Here is a 27,892-nt window from a genome sequence, read left to right as displayed (position 1 = left end):
AGGAGTGTAGAGACTGGATCACTGGGGGTTTAAAGAGGAGGGGTGTGGTCACAGAAGAGGAGATGAGGCTTGGGGCAGATCAGCCATGATCACAGTGAATGATGAGACAGGACTGAGTGGCCTCCTGGATTGTCTGGTGTTCTGATTCTCGTGCTGACGGATGGTAACATTTGGATTGTTTTCCAACAGCTGGATCTAACTTTTGTGATCACTTCAATTCACTTAACAATGACTTGTATTTCAAACTTAAGGAGGGATGAATAAAATCTTTAAAACATTTTTTATATTTTATCTCTTTCAAGGAATGTATAACTTGTACTTCTAGTAACATTTATAGTTGTCATACTGGGCTTTCCCTAATGTTTGGAACAAGGAAACATTTTATCTTTTATTTGCCGCTGTTTAAATTTGCAGTCAAATAAATCACACGTAATTAAAGTCCACATTCTGGATTTTATTCAAGGTAATATATGTCTGATTTTTTTTGGCCATGGCGACACTACAGCACTTATTTTGCATTGTTCTCCCATTCCAGGGCAGCATAGAGTTTGGGTCATTTGACTTCACAGGTGTTTGTGGGAACTCGGAAATGTTTAATTGCTTCATTGGTGCAGGTACAAGAGAACTGGGCTTTTTTCTGAGCTTTTGATCACCTTTGGAGTCTGTAGTTGCCATTTTTCAACGCGAGGGTCAGAGTTGTGCCAATGAACGTCAAAGAAGCCATTATGAGGTTGAAAAACAAGAATTAAACATTAAGAGACATCGCTAAACTTTAGGATGACCAAAATCAACAGTTTGCAACATCATTAAGAAGAAAGAGCTGACTGGAGAGCTCTGTCATCACAAAGGGACTGGTTGGCCAAGAAAGACCCCCACTGTGGATGACAGAGGAATTCTCATCATAATGAAGAAAAATCCCCAAGCCCCACGCTTCAGGAGGAAGGTCTGGATGAGTCAGTGACCACTGTCCACAGAACAGAAATATAGAGGCTACACTGCAGGATGCAACCCACTCATTGGCCCACATGAAAAAGCCTGCAGAATTCTGGAAAAGGGCTAGTGGACAGATGAACCCGTATCAGGGTGATGGCAAGAGCAAAGTGCGGAGGTGTAAAGGACCTGCCCAAGATGCAAAGCTACCATCTCATCTGTGGTGGTGGGGGTGTTCTGGCCTGGGCAGATCTGGCTGTCATAGGACCTGACGCCCTTATCTTCATTGACGATGGAACTGCTGATGCAGCAGCAGGAAAATCAACTCTTGAGGTGCACGGAAACCTCTTATCTGCTCAAGTTTGAGCAAAGGCCAGCAAACTGATTGGACGGCGCCTCATCCTACAGGAGGACCATGATCCCAAACACACAGCTGATGCAACCAAGGCTAAAAATTGGAAAACTCAAGAAGCCCAATCTAAATCCAATTGATCACACCTTTCACATAATGAAGAGGAAACTTAAGGGGACAAGCCCCTGAAAGAAGCAGGTGCTGAAGATGGCTACAGTCAAGGCCTGGCAGGGCATCTCTAGGGGAGATGGTGATGGTAATGAATTATAGACTTCAACATAGAAGATAGGAGCAGGAGTAGGTCATTCAACCCTTCGAGCCTGCAGTCAAGCAGTCATTGCAGACAAGGTATGTGCAACAAAGTACTAAATATGATGACTTCAATATACACACCATTGCTCTGTCCCAAGCATTATGGTGCCCTGAAATGAGGGGACTAAGTAAAAAGTGGTGTAATTTCAACGTGGTCAAGCCAAAATATACATAAATACCCTTAAATAAAATCTGGAATGTGCACTTTAATTTCAGATCCTAGGTTTCCATGGAGAGGTTGTAAACTGGATTCAAAATTGGCTTTGTGGGAGAAAACAGAGAGTATTGGGGATGATGCTTCTCAGACTGGAGGCCTGTGACGAGTGGCACCTCAGGGATCGGTGCTGGGACCATTGTTGTTTGTCGTCTATATCAATGATCTGGATGATAATGTGGGAAATTGGATCAGCAAGTTTGCAAGTTACACTAAGATAGGAGGTGTTGTGGACAGCGAGGAAGATTTTCAAAGCTTGTAGAAGGATCTGGACCAACTGGAGAATGTGCCAAAAAATGGCAGATGGAGTTTAATGCAGACAAGTGTGATGCATTTTGGAAGGGAAAACCAAAGTAGGACATACACAGTAAATGGTCGGGCAATGAGGAGCAAAGAGACCTGGAAATACAGGTACGTTGTTCCCTGAAGGTAGTGTCACAGGTGGACAGGGTTGTAAAGAAAGCTTTTGGCATCTTAGCCTTAAAAAAATCAAAGTATTGAGTATAAGCCTGGGATGTTATGTAGAAGCTGTTTAAGACATTGTTGAGTCCAAATTTGGAGAATTGTGTGCAGTTCTGGTCATCAAACTACAGGAAGGATCTCAATAAGATTGAAAGAGTGCAGAGAAGATTTACTAGGATGTTGCCGGGTCTTCAGGAGTGAGTTACAGGAAAAGATTAAACAGGTTAGGACTTTATTCCTTGGAGCGAAGAAGAGTGAGGGGAGATTTGATCGAGGTTTATACGATTATGAGGGGTATAGACAGAGTGGATGTGAGTAGGCTTTTTTCCATTTAGAATGGGGGGAGATAAATATGAGAGGTCAAAGTTTTAAGCTAAAAGGGGAAAGGTTTAGGGGTAACTTCTTCAGTTAGAGAGTGGTGGAAGTATGAGCTGCCATCTGATGTGGTAAATGTGGGCTCAATCTTGAGTTTTAAGAATGAATTGGATAGCGACATGGATGGGAGAGGCCTGGAGGGTTATCAAATGGTAGCAGGTCCATGAGCTAGCAGAACAATGGTCGGCACGGACTATAAGGACCAAATGGCCTGTTTTCTGTGCTGTAGCATTCTATGTTAGCAACATTGTTTCACGGCTCCAAAGATCCAGCTTCGATCCTGAACATGGATGCTGACTGAATGGAGTTTGCATGTGCTTCCTGTGACCACGTGGGTTTCCTGCGGGGTCTCTTGTTTCCTCCCAAAGACATGCAGATCAGTGGGTTAATTGGCCCCAGTGTGTCGGTGAGGGGGAGAATCTGGGGTGAGCCCGCGGAGTGAGGAATAGAATAGAACCAGTGTGAACGAGGTGGGGCATTGATGGTCAGCGCTGATTCGCTGAAAGGACGGTGTCTGCTTTCCGTGGGATGAAGTTACTGAACGTATTCAAGGTAGGGTTTGACAGATTATTGAACATCAGAAATAGAAGCAGGAGTTGGCCATTCAGCCCATCGAACCTGCTTCGCCACTGAAGAAGATCATGGTTTATCTGGCTGTGGACTCACCCTTCCTACTCACCTGTTCCACGAACTCAGTGATTCTCAACCTTATTGTTCCATTCAGTAATCCCTGACTAACACAGAGCACCTATGGCATCCAATGTGTAGTGCTAATATTTTAGATTCTGAAACTCATCAAAAATGGTGACGAGGTACTGGAGTGGCCCGATGAGGTATAGGAGCAGGCCCGTGGGGTACGGGAGCGGCGCTCCAGTGAATCTGGCAGCACTGCACCCCTGATGGAGTCCATTGCTTCCTATGAGAAAGTGCTCTGGGGTCAGTAAGGGATTAATTAAAATAGTATGTGAGTGGGAAAATAAGGTTGAGAAACATTGGCCTAATCCTTCCCTACTTCATACCCATAACCCTCTATATTTCTTCCACCCACATCCCTGAGCATTTAAAATGTCCCCAATAGTCATCTCACCTGCCTCCCTGCTTCTGTCTTTGAACTATAAGGAGGTTAGAAGGGGTATGGGAAGAGTGCAGGAAAGTGTGTAGATGTTAAGATTGGACGCCCAGTATTTATGGACGGGCCAGACTTGAAGTCCTCAAAACAACCCACTCCTGTTTTGTGTGTCTGGAGTTTAGTTTATGACATTTATTTGTCACAGAATATCGAATAGGATTCTTCTGCAAGCAGATCAGTGGGATATCTCTAACATTCATATAACTGTGTAAAGAGCACAATCTGCAGGAGTAAAACATGAGAGTCTACAGACACCATGGTTGAAGTAAAGCCCAATGCTGGAGAAACTCAGCAGGTTAAACAGCGTGCTCTATGTGTGATCAGCTGTGTTTCTCCAGCATTGTGTTTGTATTCCACTTTACAGAGTGGAGGATTCCAGCGAAGAGATCAACTTGGCCCGAAGCAAGGGCAGCCTGATGACTGTGGGGAAGAAACTATCTTTGGGCCTGTCGTAAGGCCACTCAGAGTGGTGAAGTTGTGGAACTCCTGACCACAGAATGTTGTTGAAGTTGGTTTTCAATTTAATTGTTTAAAATGTAGACATACAGCACGGTAACAGGTCCTTTTGTCCCACAAGCCCATGCCGCCCAATTACACCCAATTGACCTACAACCCCCCGGTACAATTTGAAGGGTGGGAGGAAACCGGAGCCCCTGGGAAAAACGCATGCAGACACGAGGAGAAACTCCTTACAGACAGCATGGGATTTGAACCCCGGCCCCGATCGCTGGCGCTGTAACAGCAGGCGCAAACCTCTACTCCAACCGTGCTGCCCTAAATGAGATATGTTCAAGAGGAAGTTGGATATGGCCCTATTGGGATCAAGGGAGGTCATGTGATTACCCATGATAGTATGGAATGGTGGAGCAGGGTTGGATGGCCTGGACCTATTTTCTGTGTTTGTGTCTGGGTGTGATGGGTTCTCCAGTGTCCGTCTATCTTTCCTCTAGGCTGCGAGAGATGAGATGGAAGGGAGGGTGATGTGTAAGAAAAATGAGGACACTTTCACATGGTGTCAAATGCTCAACGCTGTGGTAATCCCAGTTCCTCTCATTACAGGGAATTCCAGGGGAAGACAGCGACATTCCGGGACTGCCTGGGCCTCGAGGTGAACCAGTAGGTCATTCTTTCAGTAGCAAACTCTCAAGTAGTCTTGTTGCTGATGTTCCTTTGCATGGACTGCTGGAAGTGTTCTCCCAGGCCCGATAACTCAGCAGCTCACTCGACTCCCGCTTGGGCCCTGCAGACATGCAGCCCGCATGGCATTGCACCGAGACTTTTCAACAGCAAGGGGTTCACTAGTGGCTGGTCTAATATTGGACAGGATTTCTAAACCAGCTTCCCACAGACAGGCTCGCATCCCAAAAGACAATTGTTGCTCCGTCCCCAAAGAGGACATTGCTGTTACCAGAGGGTGCAGGGTTAAGGCATGAGGAAAGGGGTTCAGAGAGGGAGCTTGTGAGGCAAGAATAAACAGTCAATAGGGCAAAATTGCAAGTGCAAAATGAAGGATTTAACTTGAGGTATTTTGGAAATAAAATCAAAAAGGGTTGAAGAATACAACACTAAGTCTTGCTTTTAAATGATGATCTAGTGGAAGAAAAATTCCCCTCCCCCCAAGAGGGTTAGGGTCCGGGGATCTAAAACGCACTGCTTGTGGGGGATGTGGAGCAGAAGTCTCCCAACATTTATGAAGTGCCTGGATGAGCTCTTGAATCACAGAGGCAGAGAGGCTAAAGACCAAGAGCTGGGAGTGGGATTAGAGTAGACACGGACAGCATGCATTTTGTGGGCCGAAGGGTCTGTTTCTGCACTGTGTGACTCTCAAACTAGTTTGGGGAGAGGTTTACAAGAGCGATGGAGCAGCAATATCTTCCCTCAGAGGGTGGTCTGGATTGGCAACATGCTGCCAGAGGAAGTTGTAGAAGTAGGGTACAATTTTGACATTCAATGGACTTTGGGCAGATTTATGGATAGGAGAGGTTTAGAAGGAGAAGATTCAAATGCATTCAGCTACGGATACTTACAAACCGAGTTTGGCAACTGGAGCTGGAGTTGGATGAACTGCGGATTATTCAAGAGGCCGAGAGAGTTAAACCGGGAGGTGGTCACCCCAAACACAGGACTCAGGCAGCTGGGTGACCATCTTGGAGGAAAAAGGAAGACACAGATAGTGCAGGGTTCCCCTGTGGACAGTCCCACTGACAAAAGGTAAACTGTTTTGGATACTGTTGGTGGGGATGATCTACCAGGGACGTCGAGGCAGTCAAATCTCTGGCACAGAGGCTGGCACTTTGGCTCAGAAGGGAAGAACTTAGTCATAGGAGACACATTGGTTTGGAAGGCAGACAGGAAGCTTGTTGGAATGTATAGAGACTTCAGGTTGGTATGGTGCCTTCCAGGTGCCAGGGTCAGGGATGTCTCAGATCGACTTCACAGCATTCTGGAGGGGAGGGGGAGCAGCCAGATGTTGTGTCCACGTGGCAACCAATGACATAGATAGGAGTAGAGATGAGGTCCTCAAGAGGGAATTTAGGGAGTTAGGAAGGAGATTAAAAGGTAGAACCTCAAGGGTGATAATCTCAGGATGGCTGCCTGTGCCACGCGCTAGACAGGGTACAAAGAGGAAGTTATGGCTGATGCATACGTGGGTGAAGTGTTGGTGCAGGGGGCAGGGCTTCAGATTCCTCGATCACTGGAATCGCTTCTGGGGAAGGTCAGACCTCTACAAAAGGGACGGGCTGCACCTGAACTTGAGGGGGACTAATATCCTGGCAGGAGGGTTTGCTAGAGCCATTGGAGAGGGTTTGAACTAGTTTGGCGGGGAGGGGGTGGCGGGAATCAAAATGAGAGTGAAGACATTAGGGTAGAAGGGAGACAGGGAGCTGTGACGGAGAAAGAGGAAAATAGAAAAGGGTCAGCCAGTGATGACAAAAAGGAAGGGCAGGTGAGCAGGCAGGAGAAGGTGCAGTTCAACAGGAATCCAGAAAAAAATGATATCAGTACCAGGTGTCAGGGAACTGAACTTAAATGCACATTGCATTAGAAACAAAGAAGATGGATGACCTGGTTGCACAGATTCAGCTTAATTAGAAAATATGCCCATTGTGGCCATTATTGAAACATGGCTCAATGAAGCTTGTGGTTGGGAGCTCAATATCCAAGGATACACAGTCTATAGGAAAGATAGGCCAGAGGGTAGAGGTGGAGGGGTGGCTCTGATGGTAAGTAATGACGTTAAATCAATAGAAAGTAGGGACATAGGGTCAGCAGTGATAGAATTATTATGGGTTGAATTAAGAAATGACAAGGGTAAAAAGACCATATTAGCAGTTATATTACAGGCCCCCAAACAGCAGCCAGGAAGTGGACTATGAGTTACAGCTGGAAACAGAAAGGGCATGTCACAAGGATAATGTCAAAATAACTATGGGGGATCTTAACATGGCAGGGGATTGGGAGGGGCAGGAATTTCCTGGATCCCAGGAGAGTGGGTTTGTAGAAAGCCCAAGAGGTGGCTTTTTTGAACAGCTTGTTGTTATTCCCACCAGGGGATCCACAGTTATGGACTGGGTTGTGATATGCAATTAACCTGAGGTCATTAAAGGTCGTAGAACCTCTAAGAAGTAGTGATCAATTCATGGTTGAATTTAGTTTCAAGTTTGAAAAGGAAAAGATGTTATCGGGTGTATCAATTTTTCAGTGGAATAAAGGAAATTACGGTGCATGAGAAAGGAACTGGCTCACATTGACTGGAAAAGCAAACTAGTCAGAGAGACTGGAAGCTAGTTTCACAAGTAATAAATGTGCAGGTTAGGTAATATTCCAAGGAAAGGGAAATTTGTCAATGGAAAGATGGGACCAATGTGGCGAACAAGGAAGCTGGAATTAGTGGGAAAACAGAGGACTGGGAATCTTAGAAACTTACAGAAAGAGACAAAGTCATTCGGAAAGAAAAGATGAATTATGAAAGGAGATTGACAAATAATATACAAAAGGATACTAATATTTTTATAAAAATATATAAAGAGTAAAAAAGAGACACGTGTTGACATAGGATCAATTGAAAACGATGCTGGGGAAATTATAATGGGTTATAAAGATATGGCAGAAGAATTAAATCAATATTTTATGTCTGTATTCACCATGGAAGATATTAGTAATATCCCGGACAGACAGGGGCTTCAGGGAGTAGAGTTGGATACAGTTAAGATTACAGGAGAAATAGTGCTAGGGAAACTGAATGGATTAAAGACTGATAAATCTCCCAGACCAGATGAGGTACACCCACAAGTTCTAAAAGAGGTGGCTTTGGAGATTGTGGACCCATTGGCGATGATCTTCCCGAAATCAATAGTCTTTGGTATGATTCCAGGGGTTTGGAAAGTTGCAAATATGGTTCCGCTGTTTAAGAAAGGTGAGAAACAGAAAAAAGGAAACTATGGGCCTATTAGTTTGTCATCAGTGGTAGGGAAGATATTAGGGTCAATCCTCAAGGATGAGGTGATGAAATACCTGGAGATAGATGGATGACAGGATTGGTCCTAGTCAGCATGGCTTTTTAAAGGGTAGATCCTGCCTGACCAACCGAGTAGGATGAACAAAAGGGAAGCTGTGGATGTTAAATATATTTGGATTTTCAAAAGTAGGTTAATGGCTGGTGGGCCAAAGGGGCTGTTACTGTGCTGTATCTCTAAATTAAATGAAAATTAAAGATGGCAAAGAGGGGAGATGAGGGCAAGATGATGATGTTCTTTATATGGGTTTCATTAAAGCCCTTGATTATCCCACATTTTTTATTTAGAATCCAGCATGGCCCTTCTGGCCCATGAACCCGTCACCCTATTACCAGTCATCTGATTGTACAAGTACAACCTGATGAAACTGCGTTCTCTAGTCGTCGGTGCAAAGACACACAGATGTAGCACATACACAAACAATACATATGTAGGACAAGTATTCATGAATATCAGAGTCTCGGTGAGTGGGAACAGTTCCTCTGGTCGTTCAGGTTCTCACTGCCCGTGGGAAGAAGCTGCTCCTCAGCCTGGTGGTGCTGGCTCTGATCCTCCTGGATCTATTCTCCGATGGGAGCAGCTGGTCATTCTGCATTTTACAACCAATTAACCTACAATCTGGTACATTTCGAAGGGTGGGAGGAAAACGGGGCCCCTAGGGAAAACAAAAGCAGACATGGGGAGAACATCCAAACTCCTTACAGACAGCGCCGGACTTGAACCTGGGTCATTGAGCTGTAATAGCTTTGCACTAACTGCCATGCTACCTGTGCCACCCTTGGTGCGTTGGTATGGAAGGTTAGGGCACACAGGATAGGAGCCTAATGGGACAAAGATGTGGCTCAGAGACGGGAGACAGAGATGCTGTAGAGGTCAGCTTCTCAGAGTGAACAACTGTGAACCAGTGATGTAAACTGTACACCACCTTCCATATCCAGATCCTTACTTCCTATTTTCACTGCATTTTCTTTGCAAAAATGCCCCTTCCCTGATGGGGTGAAGATTCTGTCATTTCCAGAGGCCCTTCAAGCGAACTCTTCTGATGTACAACGTAAACAAATGTTATCACCTCCTTTTGCTCAGCTGCCTTCACTACCTTCTCAGTATCTTCAGTCTGAAATGGCTACTCTGCTCTCTCCATACCTGCTACTCCCCTCCACACACACATGCACAGGCACACACACACGCACAGGCACACACGCGCACACAGACACACCCACACGCGCACACACACACGCTCACACCCACATGCTCACACCCACACACTCACATGCACACACTCTCACACACTCACACATGCACCCACACCCACACGCTCACACCCACACACTCACATGCACACACATGCTCACACACCCACACATGCACCCACACCCACGCGCTCACACCCACACACTCACATGCACACACACACTCACACACACGCACGCTCACACCCACTCACGCTCACACACTCACACACAGACTCTCACACATGCGCACACACACTCGCACACACTCACTCACACCCACACGCTCACACACCACATGCTCACACACCCACATGCACACACACCCACACGCTCACATACCCACACACTCACGCACCCACACCCACACACGCTCACACACACACACACGCACACACACACTCACATGCACTCACACACTCACACACCAACACGCTCATGCACCCACATGCTCACACACCCACACGCTCACAACACACACACGCTCACACACCCACACACGCACCAACACCCATACACGCTCACACACACACACGGAAGAAATCACACACACAAACACACCCACAAATAATCACACACTCTCTCACACACACACACACACACGCACACGCACACGCACACACACACACACAGAAACGATCACACACACCCAGAAAAAATCACGCACACACATCACACAATAATCACATATACCATTTGATACATAATTAATTTTAATCTAAGACTAGTCATTTTAATATCACCAAACAAATAAAACATCGGATCTAGTGGGATTTTTATTTTTAATATTTTCTCCAAAAATATTTTTACTTTAAACCAAAAAAGTTTTTCCCTAGGACACTTCCAATTAGAATGAAAAAATGAACCAATTTCTTGATCACATCCAAGAACAGAAATCTGATACTGCTAAATTTAACATCTGTAATATTTTGGGAGTTATATATAATTGATGTAAGAAATTATATTGAACTAAACTATATCTTACATTAATAATTTTCATCATACTATCCTTCCAATCATTTTCATTTATTTATCTACCTAAATCAGCCTCCCATTTTAATCTTGATTTATGAATTCCCATTCTAGGAGCTGTTTTCTGAAGTAATTTATACATCTCTGAAATAAATTTATTCATCCCACCCTTAGTTATTAATAAATCTAATTCAATTTTTCTAGATAGTCTCAAATTATGACCCAATTTATCAATCAATAAACTTTAACACGATAATAGCAAAAGAGGGATTATTCTGGACATTAAATTTTTCCTTCATTCATTGAAAAGTAATAAATTCACCTGCTTCAAAACAAACTTCTATTTTTTTAAATTCCCATTTGACTTCAAGTCCTTAAAAATCGATTTGGTCCACAATAGGTCTACAATCTCCCATTTTACTCAATTCTATTTTAGCCCAAGTTAGAGATTTCTCTAAATCAAGCATTCCATTAATAAATTTCAATTGGACTGCTTTATAATAATTCTTAAAGTGAGGAAGTTGTAACCCTCTGAGTTCAAACTTCCAAGTTAATTTTTCTAAACAAACTCTCGGCATCTTTCCTTTCCATAAAATCTTCCTAATATTTGAGTTCAAATCCTTAAAATTTTTGAAGTATCGGACAAAAGATTGACTGAAAAAGATATTGAACCCTTGAAAAATATTCGTTTAAATACAGTTTACTCTACCCATTAAAGTTATAGGTAAATCATTCCATTTGTTTAAATCCTCCTTTATTTTATTAAATAAGGGGAAATAATTTGATTTCTATATTTAAATCATTATCAATTCTAATCCCCAAATATTTAATTCCAATTTCTGAACATTTAAATTGATTAAATTGTTTACACTGAATATAATCTCCTTTCACCAAGGGCATAATTTCACTTTTATCCCAACTAATTTCATAACCTTATATTTCACCATGTTCTTTCAATCTTGTATAGAAAGAACATAAAGAATTTATAGGATCTGTGATACAAATCAAACCATCAAGAGCAAAAGAATTAATCTTTAATACCAATATTCTGTTTTATTAATTCTGCTAATGGTTCAATTGCTAAAACAAACAAGCCAAAGAAATTTCTCCATTCATTACAACCTTGGCAGAAGGATTTTCATATAATGTTTTAATCTAATTAATAAATAAGGATCCAAAATTTTTATAACACCTTAAATGATTAATTCCATTCTAACCTATCAAAAGCCTTCTCAGCATCTAAAGCTAACACCACTGCCAATTCCCCTTTCTTTTCAGATGTATATATTAAACTAATCAATTTAACAATATTATCTGCAGAATGTCTTCCTTTTAATAAAAAAAACAGACTGATTTATATGAATTCAACCAGGTAAATAATTAGCCAATCTATTTTCTAAAACTTTAGCTATTATCTTATAATCAACATTTAATAATGATATTGGTCCATAAGATTCTCTTTTTAATGGATCCCTGTCTTTCTTAGGGATAGCTGTTATAATCGCATTCAAAAAAGATTCCATTAGAGAATGGGTTTCACTTGGCTGTTTCAAAACCTCCATAAGGGGAGGTATTGCTAAGTCTTTAAAAAAAAATTATAGAATTCTGGCAGAAAACCATCCTCTCCAGGAGATTTATGAGCCTGTAAAGAATTAAGAGCATTAAACATCTCCCTTACTGTGAATGATGCATCTAAGTTTCTTTGAACTTGTCAATTTAAAGTAGTTAAATTGATTTTAGACAAAAAATTCTGAATCTTATCTTCATAATTATCAGAATGAGATGTACACAAATTAAAATAAAAATCTGTAAAAGAATCTTTTATTTCTTGAGGTTTATAAGTAACATTTTTAAATTTCCTTTTAATAGCATTAATGGTTCTTGAAGTTCAGTTTTTAATTACCAAGCTAAAACTTTGTGGGCCCTTTATCCCAATTCATAACATTTTTGTTTATTTCTTTCAATTAATTTTTCACCTCTTTGTCTGCATCGAATTATAATATAATTTCTTCTTTATTAATACTTTCTTTTTCACTTCAGATATATTTTTCTGTAAATCTTTTTTCAAATTCTCTATTTCTTTTTCCATTTTATCTCAATCATTAATGTAATATTTTGTAAATTTTAACTGTATAATATTATTTGACCTCTTAAATAAGTCTTCAAAGCATCCCATTGAATCTGAATTAATTTCTAAATATTCTTGGATTTGTTTTCTTATAAAATTTCAAAAATCAACTTTTTTCAACAATGAAAAATTAAATCTCCATCTGTATGACATTTTTTTTTCCTTCTCAGGAATTATAAATAATATTAAAAGGAGTGAATGATCTGATAAAATCCTAGCTTTATAATCTACTTGCATAACTCTTCCTTGTAAATTTGCTGACATTAAAAACATACCTATTCTCGAACAAGAATCATGTCTGTAAGAATAAAAAGAATAATCTTTTTCTTTCAGATTTATCTTCACCAAATATCAACCAAGTTCAAAATTAATTTAGGTAGTGAATGTCCCCGGTAGGTTTTCGCTATTATGTTTCATGTAAGGCTCCCATATTTGTTCAAATATTTCAATAGAGTTGGGCAGAAGAGTGGCAGATGGAATTGAATCCGGTTACGTGTGGGATGATACAGAGTTGGGCAGAACAGTGGCAGATGGAATTGAATCCGGTTAAGTGTGGGATGATACAGAGTTGGGCAGAAAAGTGACAGATGGAGTTCAATCCAGATAAGTGTGAGGTGATGCATTTTGGAAGGACAAACCAGGAGGCTGAGTACAGGGTTAATGGTCATTACTTGTGTGTGGATGAACAGAGGGATCTTGGGGTTCAAATCCATAAACCCCTCAAGGTCACCACACAGGATGAAGTAAAAATATGGAATAACTCACGGTACAATGTTTGCATACCACCAACTGAAAACCTACTTGAAGGACAAATTGGGAAGCAGGCTGAGGTTACCAGAAGGAATCAATTTTGAATATGTGATTACAGACACAATGATAATTAAAAGATTTATAACAAACATTTACATCAAACTGCAAGAGAAAGAAAATGATGAAATAAGCTATAAACCCAAACAAAAGTGGGAAAAAGATCTAAACATAAAGATAAAAAATGAAATATGGGAAAAGTTATGCTCCAGAACTATGAGAAATACAATAAACACGAGGTTACGCATGATACAATATAATTGGTTATACAGGTTATATATCACACCCTAAAAGTTAAATAACTGGGATCCAACAGTATCAGACAGATGTTTTCGCTGTAAGAAGGAAACGGGAACAACAAGTACATGCAATTTGGGCATGTGAGAAAGTGGAAAAGTTTTGGGAAGATCTAAATCAGGTATTAAATAAAATCACAAAAAGCAACATACCAAAAAACCCAGAGATTTTTCGTCTAAGTAATATAAGAAGTAAAGAATTAGGCCTCAAACTGGATGAAGCGCAAAAAAGATTTATTATGATCGCATTAGCTGTAGCAATAAAATGTATAATGTCAACTTGGAAATCAGAAGAGAGCCTAAGAGTACAGCAATGGTACATGGAAATGAATAAATGTATTCCATTGGAAAAAATAACATATAATTTAAAAAATAAAGTCACATTATTTGAACAAATTTGGGAACCGTACATGGAACACAACAGAGAGGGCTTGCCTCGGACCCCCACCCCCTAAAAGGATAGAATGAGAAGACGACGAAATGAACTGACCCAGTGTGTAAAAGTGGATGACACAATTTTCTTGTTTATTTTCATTGTGTGATGACATTGTTTAATGAGTTTATTGTATCATATAGGTTGAACGTTTAGTGGGTGGGGAGGGGGTGGGAAGGGGGAAGGGAAGGGAGGGGGGAGAAAAGGGGAGAAAATGCCACTGTGTATATTTAAGAGGGAAATGTTTGTGTGTATTTTGATTAATATGGTTCATAGTGTGAAAAAATTTTTTTTTAATTTTTAAAAGGTTGCCGCACAGGTTGATAGGATAGTTAAGATGGCCTATGGAATGTTGGGTTTCATTAATGGGGGATTGAATTCAGGAGTAGAGAGGTCATGTTACAAATCTACAAATCTCTGGTAAGACCACACTTAGCGTACTGTGTTCACTTCTAGTTACCTTAATGTAGGAAGGATGTGGAAGCTATGGAGAAGGTGCAGAGATTTTACCATATAACTATTACAGTACAGCAACAGGCCATCTCGGCTCCTCTAGTCCGTACCGATCTAAGTGATCTCCTCTAGTCCCACCTACCTGCACTTTTCCCAGAACCTTCCAATCCCCTCCCATCCATACACCTATCCAACTTTCCCTTAAATGACAAAATTGAAGGTCATTCCACTCAGCCACCACTCTCTGAATGAAAAAGCTCCCCTTCATGTTACTTCTAAACTAATGCCCCTTAACTCTTAATCGTGACTTCTGGTTTCAATCTCTCCTACCCTCAAGGGGAAAAGCCTATTCAATCTACTCTATCTATCCCTCTCATAATCTTAAATACCTCTATCAAATCCCTCCTAACCTTCTACACTCCAATGAACCTACTCAATCTTTCTTTGTAATCTAGATTCTGAAACCACGTCACATTTTCATAAACCTTCTCTGCATTCTCTCCACCTTGTTGATATCCTTCCTAATTTAGTGACCAGAACTGCACACGGTATTCCAAATTTGGCCTCACCAATGCCTTGTACAGTCTCAACATCACCTCCCAACTCCTGTATTCTATGCTTTGATTTATAAAGGCAGCATACTAAAAGCTTTCTTCACCACCATATCCACATGAGATTCCACCTTCAGGGAATGATGCACTGTTATTCCTAGATCTTTCTGCTCCTCTGCATTCCTCAATGCCCTCCCGTTTACTGCATATGTCCTGTTTTGATTATTTTTTCCAAAATGAAGCACCTCACACTTTTCAGTATTAAACTCCATCTGCCATCTCTCAGCCCCCTCTTCCAAGAATTCCAAATCCTTCTGCAATCTCTGAAAACCTTCTTCACTGTCCACAACTCCAACTATCTTTGTATCATCCGCATATTTACTAATCCAGTTTACTACTCCATCATCCAAATCATTAATGTAAATGACAAACAACAAGAGACCCTATACTGATCCCTGAAGCACATCACTTGTTACTGGCCTCCATCCTGACAGACAGTTATCCACCATGACTCTCTGGCATCTACCTTCTACCCACTGTTGAACCCATTTGTCTATCCCAAAATTAATACCTGGCCCCTGAACCTTCCTCACCAACCTTCCACATGGAACTTTATCGAAGGCCTTACTGAAATCCATATAGACAGCATCTCTACCCTCTTCAACCTTCCTAGTCACCTACTCAAAAAATTCAACAAGATTTGTCAAACATGACCTTCCACGCACAAACCCACGTTGAGTGTTCCTGCAGTGTCTCTTGCATTTCTATTAGCTTACCGACCACTGACATCAAACTTACAGGCCGATAATTCCCAGGATGTTGCCTGGATTGGAAAACAAGTCTTAAGAGGCAAGGTTAGCAGAGCTGGGATTTTTCTCTTTGCAGTGTAGGAGAGGAGATGTGATCGAGGTCTACAAGATTATTGAGGCATAGATAAGATGGACAGCCAGTGCCTGTTTCCCAGGGCAGGAATAGCAAACACCAGAGGATATTTGTACAAAGTGATGTTTAGGGGAGACATCAGCACGAAGTTTTTTACACCATGAGTTGTAGGGGTCTGGAATGCCTTGCCAGGGGTAGTGGTGAAGGCTGGAACATAAGGGGCATTTAAGAGACTCTTAGACACATGGATGGAAGAAAAATAGAGGGTTATGGGGTAGGGAGGGATTAGTACTTTTTTTAGGAAGGAATATGTGGGTCTGCACAACATCGAGGGCTGAAGGGCCTGTACTGTGCTGTAGTGTTCTATGTTCTATGACACACTAATACGGTATTCATTTCAATTCAGTTCAGCACAATCCTAAACACAACATCTGCAGCATAAACTTTTTAAGTGTGCAGTTCCTTTTCTTTTATGGATTCAGCCTGTCAGGTGGTTTGGTAACATGTGTGGATCTTCTTAACACAGGTGTTTGTGTCGGCTCTGCTGGTCCACCTCTGTCCAGGCTAGATCCTCTGCGTTTATCTGTTCCTGCAGTGTCTCTTGCATTTCCAGCCGGATCTTTCGATTCCTCCTCAGTATTTGACCATCCTTTGTTCTGACAGCATAGGATCTTGGATTTACTTCTCCCAGAGAGTGGGAATCTCTGAGACTCACTGTGACATGTTGTGCCAGTGGCCCTAAGCTTCTTGCTGACTTGTCATAGTTTGCCTTTTGTCTGCATTGCAGACACTTTTGTTTCTGTTCGACATCTCTGTTTTTGTTTGGGTCTGCAGAGTCAGGAAGTGTGGCGTGTCGTCTACGTCCCATCAGAAGATCAGTGGGTAACATGCCGTGTTCAAGAGGCAAAGCTTTGCAGCTCAGTAGTATTAGATACGGATCTGAGCCACTGTCTCGTGCTTTCTCGAGCAACGTTTAACTATGTGAACTCCTTTCTCTACTTTACAATTTGACTGTGGATGCAGAAGACGAAGTCATGTCAGAAATTAAACTCTTCTGCAAAGTTCTGGAATTCTGTACAGCTGTAGCATGGTCCATTATCACTACAGACAATTTGAGGAATTCCATGTCTTGCAAAGATCAGTTTTATATATTTGATCACACAAGCAGCAGACATGTTAGGAAGCAGCTCAATCTCTGGATAGTTCAATAGTTAATCAATAACCAGCAAGTAATTCTTTCCATCCACGTGGAACAGATCCATCCCAACTTTCTGTCATGGTTCTGTTGGTTCGAAATTTATATCATGGGTTCCTTTGCCTGTTTTGCCTGATGATTCAAACAGGTCTCAGAGCTGGAAACATCCTGTCAAGGTCAGCGTTTATCCCTGGCCAATAAACAGCAGTTCAGGCCCTCCTTCCTCTTGCATTTTTCCATTCCCAAGTGCCCCTCGTGCACCCTTTTCAGCATCTCTTCTTGTAGTGATTGGGGAATGACAATTCTACTCTGTCTGAGTAGAGGCCCATTGACAACACCCAGCTCAGCTCTGATGTTGTCGTACAGCTGACATTCACCTCTTGGCCATTCTTCAGTCAGATTCTTGATGACCCTCTGTAGAACTGTGTCCTTTTCTGCTTCAGCTGTGACCTGCTTGGATTTCTTGTCAGATATGGGAAGAGATTCAGTGACCAGGTTCATGTGGAGATTCTCATCTGTCTCTATGGAACTCGTTTTATGCTTCACGCTGCATTGTTGCCATGGATAATGCATCAGCCAACACAACAAGTTTCCCTGGTGTGTACATCCTCTTGACTACGCTTAAGTTTTCACATGCTTTGACACCTAGCAGTGAATCACGTCGATCTGGGTCGACTGTGAACCTGAGGTGGTGCTCTTTATCTGTAACTTTCACCTTGAGTTTACATGTACCTTTTGTGTTGATGCTTTCTCCATTGTAGGCTTTGAGCTGAGCAGGATTTGAATTGGTGTATGGCTTTATCTTCATTGCCCTGATATCACGCTCACAACCAAATTGGCCTTTACCTATGTCCAATTTGAAAGGAATATTTGCTCCATTTGTATGTAATGACTCTGTCCACTTGCCCTGTTAGACTCTGTTCAGTGTCTGGTGGTTTAGAATCTTCCTGACCTACCTTGCCAACGAGAAGTATATCACTGAGGGCAGTTTCTCTATAGTGTGTACAGTGGTGCACGCTTTCACTTCTGTTTTGTTTCCCTTTGGAAAAACATTGCTTTGCCTAGTGATTCTGCCCTTTGCACTTATTGCAGACATTTCCATAGGCAGGGCATCATTTTGGTGAATGTTGAGTTCTACCTCGTTTACACTTGAATGTCTCTCCATCTTTTTGTTGTTTCCTATATCTCATTTTTTTGTTTATGTGTGTGGACCCACACCATGGCTGTGCCAATCCTTCATTTTCACTGGCTTTTGCACTCTCACCGAACTTTTTCGCATGCTGCAGAGCTAATTCACTCCGTGGCATCTCTTCACAGCTCCAGCTAAAGTAAACTGAGTCTCTCTCACTGTCTTGTCCATAATCTCAAACATAGTTTAACCACGGATCATTGAATCTTGCAGCAATCCAAAATTGCATGTTCTTGCTTTTAGTTTCACGTACCTCTCGAATATTTCATTTTTCTGTGGTGAACCGTTCATCAAATATCTCAATTAACTTGTCGAATTTGCCCTGGTCTTTTGCCTCGGCAAAAACAAATGTGTTGAAAACTTCTAGTGCTTGAGGTCCCGCCATGGAAAGTGGCAATGCAATCTTCTGTGTATCAGGCCTGCTATCAAGTCCAATGGCATGCAGGTACATCATGATTCTTTGTTTGAACAACATCTACTTGTAGTTGACATTTCCAGTCCAATTTACAACATCAGGATTCTTCACACTTTCCATTTCTCTTATAATGATTAATGCTGGTACCATTCGACATTTCTTTTATTGTAATAAAGAAACTTGATTGTTTTTTTTAAACAACTATTAGCTAAAGAACTCATTCAAGACCGTGTGGAGGCATCCATCATGAATCCAACTGAAGCTGCAACAAACCAGTCTCTGACTCCCTCTAGTAGTCAGGAGGACTGCTAGCACTCTACCGCTACACTCACTATGGATGCTGCTTAACCTGCTAAGTTTCTCCAGCATGAGCCCAGCATCTGCAGACACCTTGTTCACCTGCTCTGGGCTCTTCGAGTCTCCTCGAGCGATGTCGACCCTGAAGACCTTCACCCCCTTCTCTCCATAGGAAGTTCCGACAGAGCCTCTATCACTGCTTCCCCCCCTTTCCTCTCTACCTCTCTTCTTCTCCAACCTCCCCCCACCACCCACCAGAGCCATTTATTTGGGTGTCTGCCTGATTTTCAGCACTCCTGGAGAAGGGCTCAGGCCCGAAAAGTCGACTGCCTTTTGCTTTCCAGTGTGACCTGCTGATTTCCAACAGAACCTGCGGGAATGACACTGATTTAAGATGGCAGCACTGCTGGAACTGCTGTTACACTGTGGCGGACTTTAGAGAGTGGGGAGCAGAGGCACAGTGCAACTGCCCGGTCCAACTGCCATCAGCTCCACACAGGCTTTAAACGGTCTGTAAATGGAGCCGACGTTGGTTTTATTTAAAAAATTGCGTCCGCGGAGTCTGCGCCCAAGATGGCGGCGCCTATTATCACCAGCAGGCTACAAGGGGTTGGAGACTCTGGGGGAGTAGAGGACAGGCGCGGGGCACCAGAAAATGAGGAGACCACTCCTGTCTGAGGAGAAGCAGAGGGGATGACCCACGGGACAGAACGGTGAGAGGTTCTGCAGGTTGAAGAAAGACACAGGTGGCGGGCTGTTGGTGATTCAAGGTGAGGAACCCATGCAGGCTGAGGGCTGGTGGGAAGTTCGAGACTTCTTGGGGGCACCAGGTAACGGAACTGGGGTGCGAGATGGAGCCAAGGGCTGTTCCTGATTGTGTTCGAGGTTCGGATCTGGAGCTCGGACTGCTGCTGGTTTCAACTGGACTCTGTGACTGCGGGGACTCTGAGGGGATTCTCTTTTGCTTCTCTTTCTCTAAGACGTTTCAGGCAATTTCTGCTGATGGCGAATCTGTCTGCCTTGCAGCAGACAAAAGCAATTCCGTGTAATATTGCGCTGTCTTTATTACATGACAAGAAATTGAATCTTGAAGCTAGGATCGTTAATCTTGAAGCTGGTTACCAAGGGTACTATGTACCTCCAGCACGTGGGTGTACTGCGCTAAGTTCTGCACCTTGACTTACCAGCCTGCTCTTTTTTGACTTTTCCTGCACCTGTCGTTTCCTTCCTTTTCGGTTTATCTTTGTCACGTCTCCAGACCAGGGATGGCCCGCACAGAACCTGACCCAGGTTACTGAGCGCATTGAGGCTGTGTTTCCCATTCTCTCTGGTATCTGCACTCAATAACAACACCGCCAAAGAATCAAGGTTTGAGTCCACCGCTGTCTGTAGAGAGCTTCTGTGGGAATCCTCCCACTCTCCAAAACTTACAAGGTTGGTAGGTTAATTGGGTGGCACAGGATTCCATAGAACCATTGAACACTCATCACAGAACCAGGCCCTTCAGCCCTTCTAGTCAGTGCCAAACTATTTTTTTTGCCTATTCCCACTGACCCGCACCCATTCATCTCCCATCCATGTACCTGTCTAAATTCTTCTTAAATGTTAAAATTGAGCCTGCATTCAGCTGGCAGCTCATTCCACACTCTCACCCCTCTCTGTGTGAAGAAGTTCCCCCTAAACTTTTCCCCTTTCACTCTTAGCCCATGTCCTCTGGTTTGTATCTCACCCACCCTTAGTGGGAAAAGCCGACGTACATTTACTCTGTCTACCCCGCTCATCATTTTAAATGCCTCGATCAAATCTCCCCTCATTCTTCTAACATAACATAACATAATTACAGCACGGAAACAGGCCATTAGGCCCTTCTAGTCCGCACCGAACCAAACACCCCTCTCTAGTCCCACCTCCCTGCACAATGCCCATAACCCTCCATCTTCTTCTCATCCATATACCTGTCCAACCTTTTCTTAAATAATACAATTGACTCCGCCGCCACTATTTCTCCCGGAAGATCATTCCACACGGCTACCACTCTCTGAGTAAAGAAGTTCCCCCTCATGTTACCTCTAAACCTCTGCCCCTTAATTCTTAACTCATGTCCTCTTGTTTTAATCTTTCCTCCTCTTAATGGAAATAGTCTATCCACATCCACTCTGTCTATCCCTTTCATAATCTTAAATACTTCTATCAAATCCCCTCTCAACCTTCGACGCTCCAAAGAATAAAGACCCAATCTGTCCAATCTCTCCCCACACTCCAGATGCTTAAACCCAGGCAACATTCTGGTAAACCTTCTCTGCACTCTCTCCACTCTGTTTATATCCTTCATATAATTAGGCGACCAGAACTGCACACAGAACTCCAAATTAGGCCGCACCAACGTCTTATACAATCTCAACATCACCTCCCAACTCCTATATTCCATGCAATGATTGATAAAGGCCAGCATACTAAAAGCCTTCTTCACCACCCTATTCACGTGAGTTTCTACTTTCAGGGAACGATGTACCGTTACTCCTAAATCCTTCTGCTCTTCTGTATTCCTCAATGCTCTCCCATTTACTACGTATGTCCTGTTCTGATTCTTCTGTTCCAGGGATTTCATGGATTTTCTTACCCTGTTGTATTGTTAAAATTAAAATTAAAAAAAAAAGAAAACTTGTATTGGGAAGCTTGTTTCCCATTCGGAGAAGCTCAGTGTTTGACGTGATGGGAAGTTTTTTTTAAATGAACTGCTAGCTCCAAACGTATCAGGGACATGTCCTGCGCCTTGAACATTGGAAAAGAGTTGCCCTCGTCCTTGCCTCAGTACAACTAGATTTCAGATTTATTGTCAGGAGTACAGACATGACATCACATACAACCCTGAGATCCCTTTTTGCTGCGGGACAGGCAGAATTACCACAAAATAAACTGTACACAGTGTGCACATGTAAACAAATCAAAGAACTGTGAACAGATAATGTAGACAAACTGTGCAAAACTGAGAGAATAAAAGAATATCAATAAAGTACACGAGCCCTTAAATGAGTCTCTGATTGAGTTTGTCGTATACACAGATGGTAAAAAGCCCACCACAAGGGATCATTTATTTGTGGCATTCGGTTGCATAGACATATGTTTTCAAGCTGCACCTCACAAATTGTTCTTCCCCTCAGGGTCCAGCAGGTCCTCGGGGAGATCGTGGTGAACCAGGAGATAAAGGCTACAAGGTAATGTCATTGTGCCGGGAGTGGGGGGTCGGACAGCTGTAAGAGCTGGTGGGAGGGGGAGGAGAGGTAGGGATCACTGTTCCTCAGAGCTCAGTGCTGGGATTGCGCCTGCCCAGAAGCTAGGGCAGTTTACTGGCAAACGCCGATAGAGCACGAGGTGTGGCTGTGGGTCATTCACTTCAAGAGGAATGGAATCTAAGAGCAGGGATGTGATGTTGGGGGTTTATAAGGCCCTGGAGAGACCTCACGTGGAGAATTGTGAGCAGTTTTGGGCTCCTCATTTAAGAAAGGATGTGCTGATGTTGGGGAGGGTTCAGAGGAGGTTCACAAGGATGATTCAGGGAATGAAAGGGTTATCACATGAGGAGCTCTTGGCCTGAACTCATTGGGATTTAGGAGAATGAGGGGGGTCTCATTGAAACATTGTGAATGTTGAAAGTCATGGACAGAGTCAATGTAGAAAGGTTGTTTCCCCACGGTGGGAGAGTCTGGGGCAAGATGGCACAACTTCAGGATGGAAAGGTGTCCGTTTAGAAGAGAGATGTGGAGGAATTTCTTCAGCCAGGCGCTAGTGAATCTGTGGAATTTGTTGCCACAGGTGGTTGTGGAGGCCAAGTCATTGGGGATATTTAAGGCTCCTTTTCCACTGGAACGTTGTCCCAGGAATTGATGGCCTATTTACTGGTTAAGGGTCTAGTAGAAAAGTGAATGAATCAGAACACTGGCTTCCAATGACGTAAAATCACGCCGGGAATTGACGGCCTTGAACCTTTCTTACATCCCCGGTGTCAGCTGACGCCGCGTGCCTATTAACCCAGTGAAAAAAGGGAAAGTTGCATCCCTGGACTATTGTTGAAAGAAGACTGTCCTATCCACGAGGTCAGTGGGAAAGTAGGCAGTGTCCCAGTTAAAAGTGGCTGAGTGGGAACAGCATAAATGTCTCCTTTAACTGGAACACTGCACAGCCAATTAACCATATAACCATATAACCACACAGCACAGAACAGGCCAGTTCGGCCCTACTAGTCCATGCCGTAACAAATCCCCACCCTCCTAGTCCCACTGACCAGCACCCGGTCCATACCCCTCTAGTCCCCTCCTATCCATGTAACGATCTATTCTTTCCTTAAATGTAACCAATGATCCCGCCTCGACCACGTCTGCCGGAAGCTCATTCCACATCCCCACCACCCTCTGCGTAAAGAAATTTCCCCTCATGTTCCCCTTATAATTTTCCCCCTTCAATCTTAAACCATGTCCTCTAGTTTGAATCTCCCCTTTCTTAATTGAAAAACCCTATCCACGTTTACTCTGTCTGTCCCTTTTAAAATCTTAAACACCTCTATCAAGTCCCCTCTCAATCTTCTACGCTCCAGAGACAAAAGCCCCAGTCTGCACAACCTTTCCTTCTAATTCAAACCTTGAAATCCTGTCAACATTCTCGTGAACCTTCTCTGCACTCTCTCTATTTTGTTTATATCTTTCCTATAATTTGGTGACCAAAACTGTACACAGTACTCCAAATTTGGCCTCACCAATGCCTTGTACAATTTCATCATAACCTCCCTACTCTTGAATTCAATACTCCGATTTATGAAGGCCAACATTCCAAATGCCTTCGTCACCACACCATCTACCTGAGTATCAGCCTTGAGGGTACTATTTACCACAACTCCTAAATCCCTTTGTAGCTCTGCACATCTCAACAGCCGACCATTTAATGTATATGGCCTATTTAGATTTGCTGGGATGCCAGTGTGAAAAGGGGCTATTGATGGGTTCTTGATTAGCCAGGGCATCAAAGGTTATGGGGAAGTGGCTAAGCAGTGGGGCTGAGTGGGAAAAAGGATTTTCTTGTGAGTAAATGGTGGGGCAGACTCGATGGGCTGAATGGCCTATTTCTGCTCCTATGTCTTATGCAAAATATACAAGGCACATGGAATGGATGTGCACTTGGCAAGTAAAATTCAATAATGACATCAGTATTTGGTGTCATTTTGAATGGAAGGAGAAGATGTGCTGTTCTTATCACCCAGTTGTAGGTATCCTTGAATTTGAAAGGATGGCGAGGTGGGAGAGTCTGTGTCCTTTCTCCCAAAGGAGGCTGAGGGGGGACCTTAGAGAGGTCCACGGATCCACGAGGGGTAGACAGGCAGACAGAAGAAGACTAGAGGCCATAGATTTAAAATGAGTGGGGAAAGATTTAAAAGGGACCCTGTTTACACAGAGGTGGGTGGGTGTGTGTGTGGAGCAAGCTGCCAGAGGAAGTGGTGGAGGCGGGGACAATGTTTTAAAGACATTTAGATGGGTACAAGGTCAAGAAATGTTGAAAGGGATGTGGGCCAAATGCAAACAAATAGGATTAACCTGAATAGATGGCATAGTTGGCATGGACAAGATGGGCCAAAAGGCTTATTTCTGTGCTGTAAAATTCTGTGATTTGGTGACTCTGAGGTGGCTTAGATTTTAGAAACTGGCCATGTAAACGGGGCAGGAAATGAGGGATCACAGACAATATGACCCCATTTCTAAACCCCAGCATAAACCCCAGTTGGCCTTCATATCAAGAGGGTTTGAGTATACCTTACTGCAGCTGTACAGGGCCTTGGTGAGTCCCCTCCTGGAGTATTGTGTGCAGTTTTGGTCACCTTATCTAAGGAAGGATGTTCTTGCAATGGAGGGAGTGCAGAAGCGATTCACCAGGCTGATACCTGGAATGGCAGGAATGACTTATGAAGAAAGATTGCGCAAATTGGGATTGTACTCACTGGAGTTTAGAAGATTGAGAGGGGATCTCATAGAGACATATAAAATTCTGGCAGGACTGGACAGAATGGATGCAGATGGGATGTTTCCAATGAAGGCCATTAAAGGTTACGGAGAGAAGGCGGGGACGGGGTACTGAACTTTAAGATCAGCCATGATCTCGTTGAGTGGCGGAGCAGGCTCGAAGAGTCGAATGACCTACTCCTGCTCCTATCATCTATGATTCTATGCCCATTCTGCCATTTGGCCCCCTGCCACAGCTGTCTGCAAAACCCCTGGCCCTTTATGAGCACCGCTGCACTTTAACTCACCCCACGCTGCCCACATTAAACTCCACTCACCTCACCCGCCTCTGAACCCTTGCACAGTCCAAATACCCCCTTTGCACCATGCCCTCACTCCATGGCTTGTGTCATCAGTGATATGGACACTTGGCATCCACTGTCATGAGCAGGAACAGTAAATTTTTTTTTCCCCTTTTACAAAGGTGGTTAAAAGAGATCACATGAACACAATCTAGAATCTAGAACACTAACAGCACAGTACAGGCCCTTCGGCCCTCGATGTTTTGCCGACCCATATATTCCTTTAAAAAAGTACTAAACCCTCTCTACTCCGTAACCCTCTATTTTTATTCCATCCATCTGCCTGTCTAAGAGTCTCTTAAATGCCCCTAATGTTCCACCCTCCACCACCATCCCCAGCAAGGCATTCCAGGCCCCCACAACTCTCCATGTATACAAAAAAACTTATCCTGACGTCTCCCCTAAACTTCCCTCCCTTCACTTTGTACAGACGTCCTCTAGTGTTTGTTGATCCTGCCCTGGGATAAAGACTCTGGCTGTCTATGTTATCTATGCCTCTCAGAATTCTGTAGACCTCTATCAAGTCTCCTCTCATTCTTCCACGTTCCAAAGAGAAAAGTCCCAGCTCTGCTAACCTTGCCTCATAAGTCTTATTTTCTAATCCAGGCAACATCCTGGTAAATCTCCCCTGCCCCTTCTCCATAGCTTCCACATCCTTCCTATAATGCGGTGACCAGAACTGAACACAATATTCCAAGTGTGGTCTGTCTCACCAGAGGTTTGTTGAGTTGCAACGTGACCTCTCAAATTATGATCATGACCTCTTGACTCCTAACTTCCATCCATGTGCCTGTCTAAGAGTATTTTAAATGCCCCTAATATTATCAGGCTCCAGCCCCACTCCTGGCAAGGCACATCTCTCTATGTAAAAAGTCTTACCCCTGATGTCTCCCCTACAGTTCCCTCCCTTAACTTTGTACATATGTCCTTTGGTGTTTGCCATTCCTGCCTGGGAAAATAATACAGCATTTCAGTTTCACAGTATATGCCTGGTCAAATTGTAACACAGTCACTGCCGTCCAGAACACACTCACGTTCCTGTGGTACTGGAATACCCCATCACCCTCCTTCTCCAAGGACACACGGCCACGGACATAACCCTGGGAGACGAGGCCAAGCCCTCGACTCCCTGATGCTCTGGACCCATGAATAGCCAACTTGGTCAGGTGTAGGAGCAAACTGACTGGGAGATTTCCCCCCCCCCCTCCCACCCCCATTGTGACCCACCCTCCTCTGCACCATGTGACCAGAAATCGTCTGAAATGCAGTCAGAACTTTAGGAGCAGGCCCCCTCAGATATTCAAGTGGAGGCTGCAAAATCTCATTCCGTCTATACGGGCGGACGGGGTGTCAGTGTACCGACTTAAAAATCTGTTACACGGTACAGCTTGGTTCAGGACAGTAAATGGCTGAATGCCAAGGGCAGATCCTTGGGATGCTCCACCAGGAAGATCTTTCCAGCTGCTTGAGGCCCATTCCTTCCATCTCCCTGTCGTCGATGTGATAGCCATGTTGACACACACACAACCAATCCACCATCCTCTTGCAAGAAGTCTGAGGATCAAGTCAAGTTTATTGGTCGTTCAGCCTCCCATACAATGAGACCAGCATCCCTTTCCTACACCAACTCTCTTGAATCGCCTTCATTTCCAAAATTGTATCAATCTGATTGCCACATCCATCTTGGATAGAGAATTCTAACCTTCCAGGTGAAAAAACTTCTCTTGAAGTCTGTGACCCATGGTTCCAGACCCATCCTCACTTCTGCCCCAAGAATTTTGAACAGCTTCTGAGGTCAGCTCCATCCTGTAGATCAGCCTCCTTAATTTCTCTTTGTAAGACAAACTTCCAAGTCAAATTTATTGTCATCTGATTGCACAAGTACAACCGGACAAAACAGCGTTCTCTGGTCCTCAGTGCAAAACATGCAGACACACAACCATGAGAGTCTCGGATGGTTATTGTGAGACCAGTTCCTTTAGTTGTAAAGCATTCTCACTGTGTCCTTACGATTTTGAGGAGTTTGGTTGGGAAGGCACGGAGAAGACATTTTCATTTCTGGGGAAGACCAGAACTAGGAGCCATGTGGTAGCATCAGGACTAAATCAGTTGGAAATTCAGGGGAAGCGTCCTTGCCCAGAGATACGGAAGGATGTGGAGCGTGTTATCGACAAGTCCAAGCAGGCAGCAAGGACCAGACAAACCCCCCCGCCCCAGTAATCAGGACTGGACAATGCAAGTCGCAGAATCAGCCAGCACAGAATCAGGCCCTTCAGGCCACCCAATCCATGCTGACTGCCCCCATGCATTCGCACTGATCCCACTCTATTCCACCCCACATTCCTACAGGATTCTACCCACACATCAGTGGGTTGGGGGAGGAAACCATAATGTCACAGGGAGAACTT

The 27,892-nt window shown here is 43.4% G+C and overlaps 1 protein-coding gene and 1 long non-coding RNA gene across 3 annotated transcripts in view; one reads left to right on the top strand and one right to left on the bottom strand.

Moving 5' to 3' along the window:
* LOC138764078 (collagen alpha-1(XXIV) chain) overlaps positions 1–27,892 on the top strand; it is a 410,285-nt gene that overhangs the window by 322,580 nt on the left and 59,813 nt on the right. Inside the window, exons 42-43 of the mRNA XM_069939403.1 lie at positions 4,834–4,890; positions 22,300–22,353. Of these exons, the coding sequence (XP_069795504.1) occupies positions 4,834–4,890; positions 22,300–22,353 (111 nt within the window). The remainder of the gene's footprint in view (positions 1–4,833; positions 4,891–22,299; positions 22,354–27,892) is intronic.
* LOC138764079 (uncharacterized) lies at positions 500–26,617 on the bottom strand. 2 transcript variants are annotated; one of them, XR_011357975.1, is made up of 3 exons: positions 26,519–26,617; positions 20,323–20,472; positions 500–662 (listed from the first exon to the last, which is right to left on the bottom strand). It is a non-coding gene; the product is annotated as an uncharacterized lncRNA (long non-coding RNA). The 2 variants fall into 2 exon arrangements; XR_011357976.1 differs by lacking the exon at positions 500–662 and adding an exon at positions 12,018–12,134.

The sequence above is a fragment of the Narcine bancroftii genome, chromosome 5 (genome assembly GCF_036971445.1).
Source record: "Narcine bancroftii isolate sNarBan1 chromosome 5, sNarBan1.hap1, whole genome shotgun sequence".
Taxonomy (NCBI): domain Eukaryota; kingdom Metazoa; phylum Chordata; class Chondrichthyes; order Torpediniformes; family Narcinidae; genus Narcine; species Narcine bancroftii.
Note: the sequence above shows the minus strand (reverse complement) of the source record. Positions and strands in the feature narration are given on the sequence as shown.